The following is a 16,754-nucleotide window of genomic DNA, read 5'->3' as shown; positions in this document are numbered from 1 at the left end:
GAAAAACAAACCACTAAAATCTATTGTCAACACACATACCCTGATTGCCTTGTCAGCTAAAAATCTTGCCAGCTTATATTTGTCCAGTTTGGGGGAGAGAGGCAACTCTTCTGCAATTCTCTGGTTTAGCTCTAAAAAAGAAAATAAAGCTATCATGCAACAGGAACTGTAACCAAAGGAGCAATTAATACATAGAAATAGAGGCCCATCTTTTGCAGTGCTCAGTCATTTCTAGTAGTGCCCGCAATGTGCCTAGGCACTGTATAAACATATCAGTATGTACCTAAAAGCTTACAAACTAAAGCCCTTATCCTGCAAGTTGATCCATATTGCCACCAGAAGTCAGTGGAACATCATATGCGCATAGGGACTTATCTAAGCTACTCATCTGGCCCCCATCACCAGAGCACCTTATAATCTTTAATATATTTACACTCATAACACCCCTGTGAGGTAGGCCAGTGCTATTATCCCCATTTTACACATGGGAACAGAGAGGCAAAGTGACTTGCCCAAGGTGTCATACGAAGTCTGTGGTGGAGCAGGGAATTGAATCTGGACCTCTCAAATCATAGACAAGTACCCTAACCACTGCATCACCCTTCCTCTTTTCCTGCCCATGTGGATCAGTTTGCAGGATCAGATCCTGAAAGGACTGTGGGATTGGGCCCCAGAGCTCCCTCAGTGTACCATATAAGGAAAAATCATTGGGATTTCTCATGACTGCATCTTGGAGTGCTGAGAACACTAACATGCATGGTATGCAAGATGCTCATGGATCTCAACCTCATTTACTAGTAAACGTATTAAATTGTTCTGCATTTTATTTTCAAAGAAGTGGCATCCTTGTTGGATTATTTATCATAGGGCCAAATCCTGTTCATCACATGGGTGATCACACTGATCTCAGTAGGACTACCCATGAAAGTAAAATAATTAACATTATGGCTCACTTTTACTGTCCTGGTAATTTGTTAGGGGAGCATGACATCTATAGAAAGGATACAGATATGGACATTGGCCCAGATCTACACCCTGAAATACTCAGCACCACGATGCCTAACCTCTAGAAAATCCCTCAAACAATAACGTGATCCACAAAGCTTGAGTTAGGCTCCCCATACAATGCAGGGGAGAGATAGCACCTAAGAATGTGATCTGGAAAAGTCAGCATGCTAAGCAGCGAGCCACCTAAGCTAGCCAATGGGAGACGCAGAGGAGAGGGTGTGTGCTAAGCCCCACCCCCTCATGCAATTCAGCACCTAAATCTGGGCTGCAGAAAGGGGACTCTCTCTGCTAGCGAACCACAGCTGGGAACTCCTCTCCTAGAGACAAGTGGCTTAGGTGCCTAAGCTGTTTATTGTGAGAATGAGTTATGCTCCTGCCTTACCCCACACAAAATGAACAGAGGTAGGGATCAGAGTCAGTGGACCAGAGAGACTCTAGCCTGGTGCTTATGGCACCCACCTGAGAAGTGGGAGACCCAGGGTCCAGTCCCCCTGCTCCAATAATGATTTAAGTATTTACCCAAAATGAAACAGCTTCAACAGGACAGAGTGAGAGAGCTCCACATCAGAATATCCCATGGCTTAGTAGTTAGAGCACTGTCCTAAAAGGTGGGAGACCCTCTCTTCAAATCCTTTCTCCCCCTCAGGCAGAATGTGGAACTGAACCCACATCTCCCACACACCAGGTGAATGGTCTAACCACTAGGCTAAAAGCTATAAAGGGATGGGGGCACCTCCACCATTGGCCAGATCTTGAGTGGAATGTGAGCACTCCTACCAGATCAGACCCTGCAGGCAAGATAAGTGCTTTTTCCCTGGTTCATGGATCGCTCTAGGGCTTAGGCAGAACAGGTTTCTGGGCACCTAGAGTGAGGTAGCAGCAGGCATGTCCATAGGCAGAAACTTAGGTTCCTAGGAAACTTTTACCCTGAAAGCTTAGGCACTGCCTATGGGGTTAAGTGGCAGCCAACTCTGGGTTTTGTGGATCACAGTGGAGTCTAAAAATGGGACTTGGGCACCTAAGCCCCAGAATTAGGCACCTAACTACCTTTGTAGATCTGATCCCTTATCAAACATTTGCTGGTGGTAGACAGACACTAATCCTTACCTAGCTCCTAAATAAAGGCCCAATCCAGCAAACACTTAGGGTATGCCCTCACTACCCACCGGATCGGCAGGCAGCGATCAATCCAGCGGGGATCAATTGATTGCGTCTAGACTAGACGCAATCAATCGATCCCTGAGAGCTCTCCTGTCGACTCCTGTACTCCAGCACCGCGAGAGGTGCAGGCAGAGTTGACGGGGGAGTGGCACCAGTCGACTCACTGTGGTGGAGACACCACGGTAAGTCGATCTAAGTACGTTGACTTCAGCTACGTTATTCACGTAGCTGAAGTTGCGTAACTCAGATCAATCCCCCACTAGTGTAGACCAGGGCTTAAGCACATGTGTAAGTTTAGTCATCTCAGTAAAGTTACACATGTGCTTAAGTGTACATAGGAATAAGGCTAACCTTTGTTTTCTAACTATTATAAATAAAGTACCAACTATCTCCATTTGCCCCTCAACCTAGCCATCATTCATTGGCTGATCTTTTTTTTTTTTTTACAGCTATTGTGGCAGAAGTGAGACTTAAGGAGAGATCTGAGGAAGGAGTGGGTAGTGGCCTTATGGATCAATTCAGGAAAGGATTTCCACATCTAAAGGGCTACATAGAAGAAGGTGTACAGACACTGTGCAAGAAGCTGTCAGGTGGACAAAGCTGGCATTGCTGGCAGAATGGAAGGGGGCGTGGGGGGGGGGGCAATGCAATCCAAAAAAGAGCGGAAACGTATGGAGGAAACAAGCTACAAAGGGAACCTGAATTTGATACAATGAAATGGGGAAATCAATGAAGCTATTAAAAGAGGAGGAGGATATAGTCAAAGAGATGGGCAAGAAAGGTGGCCTTAGCAGCAATATTTTGAATGGAGTGGCAGTGGTAATGGGAGCATTAGGGAGGCCAGAGAGGAGGTGGTTATAATTGTTAGGGTGGTAGATGATGAGGGCCTGAATGAGACTTTTAGCTTTCTGGACAGAAAGAAAAGGATGGGTTTTAGAAATATTTTGCAGGAAGAAGCTTCAAGAGAAGCTGCTATGGACAGGACATTCCTTTGCACAGAAAAATATTATTATGGAAAGAGTAAAGACTAATGAGCTTTCTGATTAGTCCGATGATTACACCTCAGCAAAGCTTCCTTTTTCCACCAGTTCCTGCAGGAAGAGTAACTTCCTGTGAAAGCTACTTTTCCACATGAAGTCTACGAAGAAAGAAAGTAAATTGAACATGAAATGACAAAACAGACCCCCCCACACCCTTGTCAAGTATAATGGAAAGTATGGTTATTCAAGGTCTGATCATGCAACCAGAACTGCATCAATTGCACCATTCTCCCCATACAGAGCCCTTTTGGCTTCAGTAGGATTCTGCATGGTCCACCCACATACATGCAATCACTGGATTGACTCCAAATGGAAAGTTACCTCTGTTGAAACGTTGCCAAGGTAGACTACCTCAAACTAAATAAGTTTCCACTGGATAGGATTCCATGCTATCAGCAGCTAGGGAATTTAGGAAATGCCTTGGCCTTTTTAAATAGCTTTAAAAGTCTGGACCTTAAGTCCAGATCCCAAACACAATAATCTCTATGGGAGTCTTTCAACTGATTTCTATGAGATTTGGATCAGGCTTTTAATAAGAAGAAAGTACTGCATTTTTATATATACCCATTTGTTTTAATGATCTTGTGCAAGTACTCAGTCATAATATTACTTTCAGAAATCTTTAATGCTGTTTGTAGTTATTTTTGCTAAAAATTCTAGCATTTTCATTAATAAAACACAGTATAGTGTGAATTTAGTCAGCTGAGAATCAGCTTGCTGTACATAGGTAAATGATTATCCATACCAAATGTGTGTGAAAATGTTTAAATTAGGAAATACCAACATTAAGGTACTGACCAGCTAGAGACTTACCAGGAAGCAATCCCAGGTGGCAGCAAGCTGTGGGAAAACATTTGTTCACAACAACTTTTGGAACCTTCTGGGGAGGGAGGTTGGTTCTTATCATTCCTATCAAAGAGAAGAGACAGTTTCCAAAATACAGAACTAGAGAAGTTATCTGAAATTGATAAGACTAGATGTTATAAGTGAGTTAATAACAAAAATAGCCATAGAGTCAAGGAAGAAATAGTTAAAAGCTCAAATTATGATACAAGCTTTCTAATGAAAATGAAATGAAGCTGATACTAGAAACCATTGGTGGAACCAATTTCTTCTATGATTCCAATTACCCATTTCCATCAATGGCAGAAACTGGTCAATTAATATATATGAATTTATTTCACGGTGGGAAAAAATAATTTTCTCTATAGATTAATAAACTCTTTTAATTTAGGTATATAAATTATATCCATAAGACATTACTCAAAGGAGATGTATTAAAGACAGTTAGTTCTCAAGGACCTGATTCTGAAAAGTAGTGAGAGCCAAATGCAGTTAATGCAGAATTAAGGGTATTTATATCCTACTAGAAATGAGCAAAAATGCATGTGAGTTAAGGAAGGAAGGAAAACTGGCTCACCAGCAAGTTCCCTTTTCTCCTAACCCTGCAGCAGCCTCTCCCTTGGGAATCCACATTAGCAGAGAGGTTGGGTTGAAGGTAGACATAGGATGACTGGTGGCTCTTCACCAGATTTTCCACACAAAAATCCCACAGGCTAGATTTAGTAGATTATTCCTTTGCACTATGGAATTCCTCACCTCGGTGGTATATTTCTGGACAAACATAGTTGGAGGAGATTGTAACAACACATCCCCTGCAGGAACCTAAATATGCTTTCCAGGGACTGCAACAAACCAGAAGTGCAAGATGGCAGTGCGTAGCCAAGGTGTGGATGGTTCTTGTGCCTAATGGATCCCTGAGCTCTGCATATGTCTTGGGAGATCTGAGAGTTTAAGAGTAAAACCTCCAGTCTCTTCCACGAAGGGACAAACTCTGTCACATCTCTACTGCTCTAACACCCCTCCCCCACCTCCTCCTCCTCCTCAACCCCAAACTGGAAGAATTCCATGGACTCTCCAACAGTTGAAGATTTCAGAGTTTCCACCTCCCTAATCACAAATAACCAGAGCAGAGAAGAATGGGACCCTAAATGTATCATGTGACTGAAATCTCACTCTGTGTCTGTTGCTCTGGGCTACTGCTGGTTTGAAATCTCTATATAACGATGTCTTTGCATTAGGAATGTTGTCATATATAATTTTGTAGACTTTAAAAACTCAGGAGACTTCCAAACATACAGCAATGATCCAGTGAAACAAATGTGTAGTTTTAATTAGGCATTGAAATTAAATCATTAACAAATTCCAGCTATACATTTTTCTCTCCTAAAAGCTATAGTATAGAAACATTACATCCTGATCATTAGAGACCACATCATCACAACTTTCGACTTATCTTTTTTAAAGAACATAAGTTGTCCCATAAGTAGAAAGTCTAGATAGGCAATGGACATTGAAAAGACACTGTGCAGGGTAATTCATCTCTGAACGAACGCTAGCTAGGGACATGTCCTATTCTCAGACTAAGGGATCTTTTGTTAGAGAGAGAGAGAGAGTCTGAAAAAAGATGATTAATTATATATTGATATTTTATAGCTCTCATGTGACTTTAGCAAAAGTTTGTTAAAAAATCATTTGGAAATACAAACTGTTTTCTTCTTCTTTTCTTTCTGCATCACTTAAACCCAATGGGAGTGGTCTTCTTTCTGCATGAATCTGATTCATCATGATAATATTAAGCTAGGTCATCGTTACTTCACTCTTTGGCTATTTGCCCTGCAAACTGAGAGGGAGAAGATAATTCAATTTGTCATATGCTTCCATGCTACATTTTCTCTATCTCTTATTATTTTTAAATATTAAAGGGACAAAATCAAAACTTTAAAACACACACTTCTTTTTGAGGATGCTTTCCCTACCATAGTATTGTTCACTGTAGGTAAGTGATGGGAAATGGCTATAGAAATTATGCCAAACCAAAAGTATGCAATCGATATGCAGTCCTCCTAACTGGCATGGAAGAAAGATACTTTGGGTGTATAAAGAGGTCAGAGTTTCTGTAACAACACAGGCAGTTTCAGCGATGGTCTCCCAAAATACACGTGTGCCCCTCCATGACTAGACCTATATGGCCTGTCTCTGAACTGCACTGTCTCCCTGTGAAGACTAGGAGCTACTAGGGGCAGGATACAGTGTTTTCCCCAGGAATTGAAATGGGGGGGAGGGGTCAGGGCCAATGAGGGGTGAGACCGTGAAAGTGAAGGTGGACTGTATGGCACCATAGTAAAAACTGAAAAAATGTTTCATGACTATTCTCTTAGATCTAACTTGTTTTAAAATCATCACACAAATTAAAGTTGGCTACTCAAGCCTTCTATGAAGCACTACATCTATATCCTTCTTGGTTTCTTGTTATAATTTTGCACAACTCTTAATGAACTTCTTGAATGCAATGTGTTCATCTTCGGTGGCTTCTCGTGTGTCCAGCGCTTCCATTCCTTCAATTGATATGCTCATTAGTTCATTCACATGATCAGGCAGAAGGTGACTTCTTTCAGAACACAACGTTCTACTCAATGATGAAAAAGAAACCTCAACTGTACATGTTGTGACTGGGAATAGCAAGAGATGAATTCCTACTTCTTTCATCCTAGGAAACATAGCACAAAAATCTATTTGAGCCCCTAGTGATGATAAAAAAAGAAGTTGAAGTCAAATCTTCATTCATTCGTCATATAATATTTCACTCTGTGTTCAAATTCTCTATTTTGTCCTGAGCACAAGGCAGCCCCATTGCTGGTAGAGCCTCATTCCGCTCAACAGTCGGTGTTTTATAGGACAGGGATCTGTAAAAGCTATGTGGAGGTTGAGTAGAATCTAGAAGTCGCGGTTGTAGATATTTAAGAATCAAGTCTATGTACTTTTTCAGTTGTCTTAACAAACACTTCTTGTCCTCTTCACTTAAGGATTCAATATAAATGCCTTCATTAGTCAACTTCTGAAGTCAACTGAAGTCTTTTGCTTCGTCCAGTACTTTTTCGATGGATAGCTCTCCGATTGATCCAAATGTAGCTTCTCTTGCTGGACAAAGATCTATTACTGTTGTAGCAGATGCCTGGATGGCATTGTTTAATGACCCAAGTGGTTTCAACAGTAGACTTACAAGAGAGAACAGCAATAGTCTTCTCTGAATGTAGTAGCAAAAGTAATCCACCAGCCTCACTACTTAGATCCATCCCATCTTGGTAGATACTTTCCAAAGCCAGTAATAATGGCTGGAGTAATTTTAAGACAACAGCCAAGGATCGCTCATGAGAAAGCCAGAGGGTTTTCCCAGGTTGGATTAATCTGAACTTCAGCCCCACTCTATCTTCTATATTTTCCAAGATATTCAGTCTTTTTGGACTCTTGCTGAAAAAAGAATATAACGAAGACATTAAATTTATAGATTTTTTTAATGTCTTTTGAAGAGTCTGCAGCTCATACTAACGCTAGTTGGAATAGATGGCCTCTGCGATGAGTATAGGAGAGATTAGGGTTACCCTTTTCTCTGAGCAAAACTTTTACCCCACCATGTCTTCCAGAGCAGCTTGCAGCCCCATCAAATACACAAGCAGCCATCTGTTTGGGGTCCAATTGACAAGCATTTAACTTTTCTAAGATGTGGGTTGTCACAGCTGCAGCCGATGTGTCTTCTATAACTTGAACATCTAGAAATACATCTACTGGCCTACCACTGACATCAAGATAACGTACACAATGACTTAACATTTGCATGGGTGCATTCATCAACCATATATGCAATTTTTTTTAAACGTGGTGAGAGAGTTCTTCACTTATTCAACTGTTGAGTCTTTCACTGTTACACCACATGCTTCTCGCCAGTTAGTTGAGTTTCTTGCAGAAAGATAGTGAGCATTTGCTGGTCTTGTTCGGAACCAGTGTTCAACTTCAGGATGAACAAGTGACAATGAACTTAACATTGGCCTCCAGTTTGTAGTGTGTGGTATCTCTTGCTTAAATAGAAAGTATGATGCCACAGCCAAGTTTGTTCGAATGAACTGTGTTGTGTCTCCAGCATCCTTAACAGCCTCATTAACACTCACTGGTGTTGTCCTTAGACAGTGGAGACTCAGAGGTGCTTCTATATGAGTTCATCTCCCAGGTGGGGGAGGGGGCAAGAAGGCACCTTGCTCATTCCTCCAGCTGCTCACTGTTCACTCTGGCCACTATTATTCGTTGTACCACCGTTCACTCCATCACTCTGTTGCCAATAGCCCTGCGCCGTCACCTTCTGCTGCCACTATAACCCCTGTGAGTTGGTTTCTTGAGGTTTCACCCAGCTCTCAGTGATTTCAGCTGAGCCCTCAGTGGTAGAACCTCACTGCTAGTGCAGACTGGGCCATCTCATCCACAGAAACACTGTCCCACAGCAGGTCTAAGCACTTAGACCTGATTATCAGTGTTTTCAGCTGCAGCGGTCACTTAACAAAACAAAAGACTATCTATGGAGCCTAATCAGCTCTGTCTTTAAACAGTGGAGAGAGGCAGGTCAAATAGTACTTGTGACTCAGGCAGACCACCATGCAAAACACCTGTCCCCACCCTCTCTCTTGATTCCCTCAATCAGCACAGGCTAAATAGTTCTACTCCCTTTACTCATACAGTAAGAATAACATTTCATTACCCCACCCCACCCCCGCATTCAAGTGATTTGTAACCCAACCCCAGTCAAAATCTATCACTGGGGAAACACAACTCTGTTTGCTCAATACCTAGGTAGATTAGGTGTGAATGTAAATACAATCTGGTCCTGAAGCCTTACCCCCCAACCCCCAGCTCATCACTAGCTGTCAGGGAGAGCTCATTTACACTTTGCTTACCAATCATAATTTGAAATTATTAGGTTGGCCAACATCACCAGAATGAATGCACTGACACTGTCATAAAAGACAACAGTTGTATAAGGAAGCTAGTCTATGTTCATACCTTTCAAATCTATTATACTTTTTCAGATACACATATTTTATCATACACTTTATATGCTTTTAAAGTGTGTATTAATATTTCAATTTCAATTCAAATGTCCAAACAATCATTAAATTGGCAACGCTGCATGTAACTAGTTCACAAAACTGGGGGGGTGGGGGCGTGTTGTGGAAATTCAGGAGGGGTGTAGGGAAATCCCGCAGGGACTTGACCTTTAGCTGATCCTAGATATGAAGAGCATCAGTGAGGGCAAGACACCCCTTACGGAGGGGGCAGAGGGAGTTTCCAGGCCAGGCTGCGCACACTAGGTGGCCTGTTTAACCAGCCTTTGGGGTTGTCTCTGGCAGAGAGAGCGGGACCGACTCAGGCGGTCTTTAAGGGGCAACCTGGAGACAGAAGTAACTTCCGTGGCCCGGCGAGCCCACCCACCTTACCCTCTGGGAGCAGCTTCTTTCCCCGGGGCTGCAGGCCCTTCCCTCCCCTGGTTGCCAGCGCGGCACGCTCCGCGCGCGCCCATTGTGACCAGCGCGGGCGCTGTGAGTCACTCTGGACAAGGGCGGCGGGGGGAAGCCGCGGCCCCAGCGCCCCCGGGAGGGCCACAAAGGGTCGCTCCCCGGCTCAACCAGCGGCTTGGCTGTTACTGAGCATGCGTCAGCTGCCTGGGCTTGCCCCCAGGGACGTGGGCTGTCGCTGGTGGCCTGCGGCCTCTCGGGTGGCTGCCGCTCTGACTTGCGGTTGCAGAGCGAGCCCTGCTGCGAACCGGGCTGCGCGGGGCAGGGCTGGGCCGAGTGTGTTGCAAACTGACTGCAGGGAAGGACCACACACGTGGAGGCAGGGGACGGAGGGAGGCAGATCAGCAAAATCAGGAGTGACCCCCTCCGTCCCCAGTCCCTCACCCTTTGTTACCCCTGAACCAGTCACCAGAGGCGGGGAGAGGTGGCAAGGCAGCAAGAGAGAATACTTGCTCCTGGCAGCAAAGCGTGCAGGGAGCGGTTTGGTAGCGCCACGCTGCGCACAGTGCCACCGCCACAGCAACCTCCACTGGGCTGGAAACTCACTCCGCCCACAGGGGGCTTGGAGCTGCGGCTTGGGATCGCTAGCAGCGGGAGCAGCCAGAGGTGTTAGTGGGAAGGGGACCGGGACTCAGCCTGGCAAGGAAGGATGAACAGTGACGCTGGGGATAGAAGGGGCTTTTAGATTTACAGGAGTATATTCCCACCTGAGTCGGGTTTGTAGTAAAGGCAATCTGGGTGAGGCTCAGCTGCCTGGCCACGATTTCCGTATTAAAATAGCCTGATCGCTTAGCTTGATGTTCTGAACTGTTTTGATGGAATTGAACAAACTTCCAGAGCTGCAGCATTAATTGCGTCAACGTTGCTGGATTTACCAGGCGTGTGGGGGTAAATGCAGGCAAACTGCTTGCCCCGGCGCCCCTTTGAAGTTGAATGGCAAATCAGTACATCAAAGGAACACTGCTGCCTTCTCCGACTCCACAGGGGTTGAGAGGATGGCAGGCAGGAAAGGAGGTAAACACCTTGGCTGAGTAGAACTGAGTCCTAAAGATTGGTGACTCCTTTCTGCTTTATTTTTTACTTGCTCCTGTTCCTCCCATCAAAGCGCGATCATCAATTTAAAGCAGTGGTTCTCAAACCCATTGCCCAGTCAGGACACAGCTGCAGCCCATGTGACAGGTAGTATATATATTGTGTGGATTCAGCCTGCCATAACACATGGAGAGCTGCTACTGCATATGTGGCCCACAATGGTAACTAGGTTGGGAACCACTGATCTAAAGTTGATGAAGAAATTTTAAACTGGATTTGTTGACATTTTAAAATGTCTCCCACTGTCACCTCAGTGTCTTAATCCAAATTCTAACTCAGATCATTTTACTTACGGAAATTCTCCCTGCCTTTCAGATGAATACAGTATTTTTTCACTTCTTGTTGAAACTTTTCTTTAAGTTTGTAGTATGCTGTTAACCAGCTGACAATTCTACCTTTAAGGCAGTTAAACTTCAGTGATGGGTGAAGTGACCAGTGTTTTAAGTCCTTGAGGTCCCCTGGTGAAACACATGACATTATGCCATTGTCATATCATTGGCTTGTCCCCTACTATTCCTGAACATCAAAAGTTAACTTACCTGCCACAAAGGAAATGTCTAAATCAATGGATTCTCTACAGGGCTATTACTGTTTGGTGCAGAATACCTCAATTTTTCAAATTAATGCTGATGTCAATGGAAGTTGAGGGCTCTCAGCATCTTATTGGTTTGGGCTATATAAGAGAATTAAGCCCTCAAGAGGACATGATGGTCTCTTTTTTATTTCTTTTCCCTCTTCAAGCCCAGTAATAAAATTATAGTCTGTTTCTTTGTGTCTCATGTGTTGAAAGGCCTTGGTCAATCGTAAATTTGAGGAGAGGCAACTTCTTGGAGACGAGGATTTAGTTTTACAACTGGCAAGTATGTTACCATATAAAAGAAATAGAAAACAACCAGTTAAAGTACACTCAGAGTACTTTACATACCCGACCCTACCCACACAATGGTACACGCAAACCAGTTAAACAAAATACCTAAACCCTGACGGGATGATGTTTTCAACCTATCAGTTCTCATTCCATCCATGATGTTTAAAAGTTGTTCCAGTGGTTTTTGCTTTATTTTTGTAAAGACAACATTCCTTTCTGCCCCAGTGAACCCAACAAAACCATTCTTGTTTCTACTTGAACGTAAGTTGGGAGTGAACTTTTTCCAAATTTTAAAGATACAACATTTTGGAGACCACCAGGGTCTTCTGCTGCCTTTCTTGAAAGAGTTAGCACGCAAGAATACCTCCCAAGACATTGGAAGCTTTTGGTGAAGGATGGCTGTGTCAACCTTTGAATGGTAATATCTAAGACAGAAAGCATCAGCTTTCAATATGGGAGCAAGAGTCTCTGGTAACCTCCAGTGAAGGGTAGATTAGCTGGCGATAAGCTGCTGCACCAAATACATCCAAAATCTTAGGGGAATGGAGAGGGTATTTTCCCTTTTTTACCAGTTGCATAAATGTTTTTAAAGTGGTTCTTGAAAACTGTTAGAGCCTTTGGCATATATTAAAAATGCAAAAATAAATGAAGCTCCCCAAAAGCAGAAAAGAAAAAGTCCCAAAGTAGCTGCAAATCTCCACCCTCGTTATATGTATGCTGACGTTTGGCTTATTCCTTTCTCCTCAAAAGTCTGGGAAAAGACATACGGCTTGCAGTGTGCCCTTAACATCAACTGATTTGGGTTATTTCAGACTAAAAGAGGGAATGAATTCCAAAGTCTAGGGCCCATCATGGAAAATGCCCTGTCAGCAGGAAAAAATGCCTCTCAAGGGTCTCCAGTTGTCATGGAAATGCTTATGCTGTCACAAATTCATCTGACTTTGAGACAGATATATGATAAAGTAGGAGGAATAGATAAGACTTTGAGGGAGAAACACTTAATTTAAACATGATGTGTTTTATAACTATCAAAAGTTGTTAGCAAAATAGAAATATGAAAAGGAGAAAAAATCATTTTTTAGGAAGGATACATTTTCATATGTGAAAGAGCAAACAGATTCCAGTAAAGCAAGGCATTCAGCCCAGCAGTCATCCCATGTAATAATATTATTTGTTTTGTTTTTTTCATTCGGATTAAGTTACAGGGTGAGTCAGTAGATTTTGTGCCAAGCACTTAGAGTTTCGTGACTTTTCAAGGCTGATGTAAACTAAGGGCTGTTACTCCTTTTTCGCAGTCCATAAATTTGTTACAAAAAATATTTTAAAGAATTGTATGTTTTCATCTATGCAAACTGGACTTCAATCCACACCTAGACTCCTTGTGATAAAGACCTTTATTTTATACAAAAGTAATGAGATGCAAAACACCTTTACAACTCCTACAAAAGTGAAGTATAAGCAAAAATATCAATTATGACCTGTACTCATAACTTTACAAAAGCATTTACCAGTGAAATTGACTGCATAATTACAGTTATATTAGGCTCTTGCAAACAAAGATACACTACTGTGTATTGCCATATTTATTTCAAAAATCATATCTCCATAACCCATAAGTAATTTATGACCTTGTTTCCAAAGGGATTTTTTAAAGCAACAAAACACTAAACATTTAGATACTATCAGCAACCTACCATCAAATAATATCCTCACACAAAATATAAAGTTGCATTAAGAAATTTCACCTATATATTTCAAATTTATTAGAAAGGTACAGTATTTACCTTGAAAATAAATTTTGTTATTCCTTGGTCCCTACAGCTGGAGCTATAGCACTGTCTACAAACTGCTACAGTTAAGAAGCTTTAAATAGAATAGTTGATTTATTGTATTATATTCTACTTGCTGAATCCACCTTACTGAGCCATCTGTACCACAACAGCTTTCCACGCTTTGTCTTTGTCAAAATCCTTTATGGTATTATTGGAAACCTAGAAGCAAACAGGTTTCAAACAGTGTTTTAGTTAATTATTAAAGTAAGTAAATATGCAGGAGAACACAGAAATAAGAATGTGGGCTGATTTATTAAAATATATCATAAAAATGTTTTCTATTTTGCATTTAATTAGTGGCTTTTATCCTGAAGAATCCTAAAACTCTTCAGAAATCATAACCCTACAGCATCACTGAAATGAAGCCACACTAGAGTCAAGGGCATCAACTTGCTGATGCACAACACATTGCGAAGAGTGGCCAATATGGAAATTCTGGCTAAGGACACTGGGCCAAATCCCTATTTTTACTAAAGTGCCATAGGATCTTTAATATCCATACACACAGATTCATGGGTTCCAAAGCCAGAAGGATCCATTGTAATATCTAATCTGACCTCTCATGTAACATAGGCCATAGAACAGGGGTGGGCAAACTTTTTGTCCCAAGGGCCACATCTGGATATGGAAATTGTATGGTGGGCCATGAATGCTCCCGAAATTGGGGGTTGAGGTGCGGGTTCTGGCTCGGGGTGCGGGCTCTGGAGTGGGGCCAGAAATGAGGAGTTCAGGGTGTGGGAGGGGCTCTGGGCTGGGGCAGAGGGTTGGGGTGCAAGGAGGTGAGGGCTCCAGCTGCGGGTGCGGGCTCTGAGCTGGGGATAAGGGGTTGGGGGTGCAGGAGGGTGCTCCAGGCTGGGACTGAGGTGTTCGGAGGGTGGGAGGGGGATCAGGGTTGGGACACGGGAGGGGGTCAGGAGCACAGGCTCTGGGCAGCACTTACCTCAAGCAGCTCCCAGAAGCAGCAGCATGTCTCCCCTCTGGCTCCTACGTGGAGGCGCAGCCAGGCGGCTCTGCACGCTGCCCTGTCCGCCAGCGCTTGGAGAAGGGGCAGCATGTGAAGCCCCCTGGCTGACCCTACATGTAGGAGCCGAAGGGGGAACAGGCTGCTGCTTCTGGGAGCCATGCAGAGTGGGGCAAGCCCCAGACCCTGCTCCCCAGCTGGAGTTGATGGGGCTGGATTAAAACATCTGGAGGGCCGGATGCAGCTCCCGGGCCATAATTTGCCCACCCCTGCCGTAGAACTTCCCCAGAATAATTTCTTTTGAACTTGAGTATATATTTTTTTTAAAATCCAATCTTGATTTAAAAATTGCCAATGATGGAATCCTCTATGACTCTTGGTAAATTGTTCCAATGGCTAACTACCCTCATTGTTAAACATTTACATCTTATTTCCAGTCTGAATTTGTCTACCTTCAACTTTCAGCCACTGGATCCTGTTATACCTTTGTTTCCTAGATTGAAGAGCCCCTATCCAATATCAAATATTGATCCCCATGTAGGTACTTACAGACTGTAGTCAAGTCACCACTTAAAACCTTTTTGTTAAGCTAAATAGATTGAGCTATTTTAGTCTATCACTATAAGGCACATTTTCTAACCTTTTAATCATTCTCAGGCTCTTCTTTGAACACTCTCAAATTTATCAGCATCCTTCCTGAATTTTGGATACCAGAACTGGACACAGCTTTCCAGCAGCCGTCACACCAATGCCGAATACAGAGGTAAAATAACCTTTCTACCTTTACTTAAGACCTCGCTGTTCATGATCATATTAACCCTTTTGATCATATTAGCGCTTTTGGCCACCACACTGCACTGGGTGCTCATGTTTAGCTGATTATTAACCATGACCCCCAAATCTTTTCAGAGTCACTGCTTCCTAGGATAGAGTCCCCCATCCTGTAAGTATGGTCTACATTCTTTGTTCCCAGATGTATACATTTACATTTAGCCATATTAAAATACATATTGGTTGTATGTGCCCAGTTTACCAAACGATCCTGATTGCTCTGTATCAGTGACCCAACCTTTTCATTATTTATCACTCCCCCCAATTTTTGTGTCATCTGAAAACTTTATCAGTGATGAATTTATGTTGTCTTCCAGATCATTGATAAAAATGTTAAATAAAGTAAGGCCAGGAGTCGATCCATGCAGGAACCCACTAGAAACACCAGCTCAGTGTTGATTCCCTGTTTACAATTATATTGAGATATATGCAAAAAGAAAAGGAGTACTTGTGGCATCTTAGAGACTAACAAATTTATTTGAGCATAAGCTTTCGTGAGCTACGGCTCATTTCATCACATGCATTCACGAAAGCTTATGCTCAAATAAATTTGTCAATTTCTAAGGTGCCACAAGTACTCCTTTTCTTTTTGCGAATACAAACTAACACGGCTGTTACTCTGAAACCTGTCATTGAGATATATGTTAACCAGTTTTCAATCCATTTAATCCATTTAATGTGTGCCATAGTAATTTTTTATTATTTTAGTTTTTTAATCAAAATGTCATGTGTGTACCAAGTCAAATACTTTACAGAAGTGTAAGTATATTACATCAGCACTATTACCTTTATCAACCAAACTTTTCATCTCATAAAAAAACATATCAAGTTAGTTTGACAGAGTCTATTTGCCATAAACCTATGTTGATTGGCTTTAATTATACTACCCTCCTTTAATTCATAAAGTAGGACTTTGGTTTTTAAGATTTCAGCTGAAAACCCTACACAAAGAAGTAAATACTTTGAAGCAGGGCTTCTTCTGTGTTTGTACAGTACCTAGCACAATGGGGCCCTGATCCACGACTGGGGCTCTTAGGTGCTATTGCAATACAAATAATAATAACTATAAAAGACAACTCAGTTTACTTAATTTGAAAAGATGATGAAGCTTACTCAGCCTGGCTAAGATTAAAATGTATTGTTCCAGGGAATTTGGGAATATTAACTCATATATATATATAAAATATGATTATATGTTGTATTTTGAAAGTTTTGCTATATATATGTATATATATAGTTATTTTTGCAATATAGAGATATAGATATAGATACAACATTTTCAAAATAAAATCATTGAATAATCTGACATTTTAAAAATAATAATTAAAGCAGGTTATAGCTATTATGAAAAGTTCTTAACATCTTTAATATAGTTTTACTTCTGTCCTTAACATTTTTCTTTTACAAATATTTTTTACAAAAAAGACTCAATAAGCACTTCAGTGCTGCCTCCTGTAGCTGGTATGGGGAACAAATCACACCTTCAAAGCTGCCACCTGTACTAAGTAGTTAGACAGGGAAGAGGCAGTGTTCCACTGGAGCAGAAGTGGGTGTTGCTGA

General features: G+C 42.1%; 2 protein-coding genes across 3 annotated transcripts in view; both read right to left on the bottom strand.

The window, feature by feature from the left end:
- The window catches only part of TTLL8 (tubulin tyrosine ligase like 8), a 57,483-nt gene extending 47,827 nt beyond the window's left edge, over positions 1-9,656 (bottom strand). Inside the window, exons 1-4 of the mRNA XM_084616949.1 lie at positions 9,528-9,656; positions 5,759-5,892; positions 4,023-4,118; positions 40-131 (exon numbers count right to left, since the gene is read on the bottom strand). Of these exons, the coding sequence (XP_084473075.1) occupies positions 40-131; positions 4,023-4,118; positions 5,759-5,837 (267 nt within the window). The 5' untranslated portion in view covers positions 5,838-5,892; positions 9,528-9,656. The remainder of the gene's footprint in view (positions 1-39; positions 132-4,022; positions 4,119-5,758; positions 5,893-9,527) is intronic.
- Positions 9,657-13,004: 3,348 nt separating this feature from the next.
- The window catches only part of MLC1 (modulator of VRAC current 1), a 37,321-nt gene continuing 33,571 nt past the window's right edge, over positions 13,005-16,754 (bottom strand). Inside the window, exon 11 of one of the 2 annotated variants that reach the window (XM_084650484.1) lies at positions 13,005-13,561. In XM_084650484.1, coding sequence (XP_084506610.1) covers positions 13,487-13,561 — 75 coding nt within the window. In that variant the 3' untranslated portion in view covers positions 13,005-13,486. The remainder of the gene's footprint in view (positions 13,562-16,754) is intronic. The other variant, XM_084650483.1, reaches the window with a different exon arrangement.

The sequence above is a fragment of the Lepidochelys olivacea genome, assembly GCF_965140295.1.
Source record: "Lepidochelys olivacea isolate rLepOli2 genome assembly, chromosome: 1".
Taxonomy (NCBI): domain Eukaryota; kingdom Metazoa; phylum Chordata; order Testudines; family Cheloniidae; genus Lepidochelys; species Lepidochelys olivacea.
The sequence above is the reverse complement of the archived record's forward strand: the minus strand, read 5'-3'. Positions and strand labels throughout refer to the sequence as shown.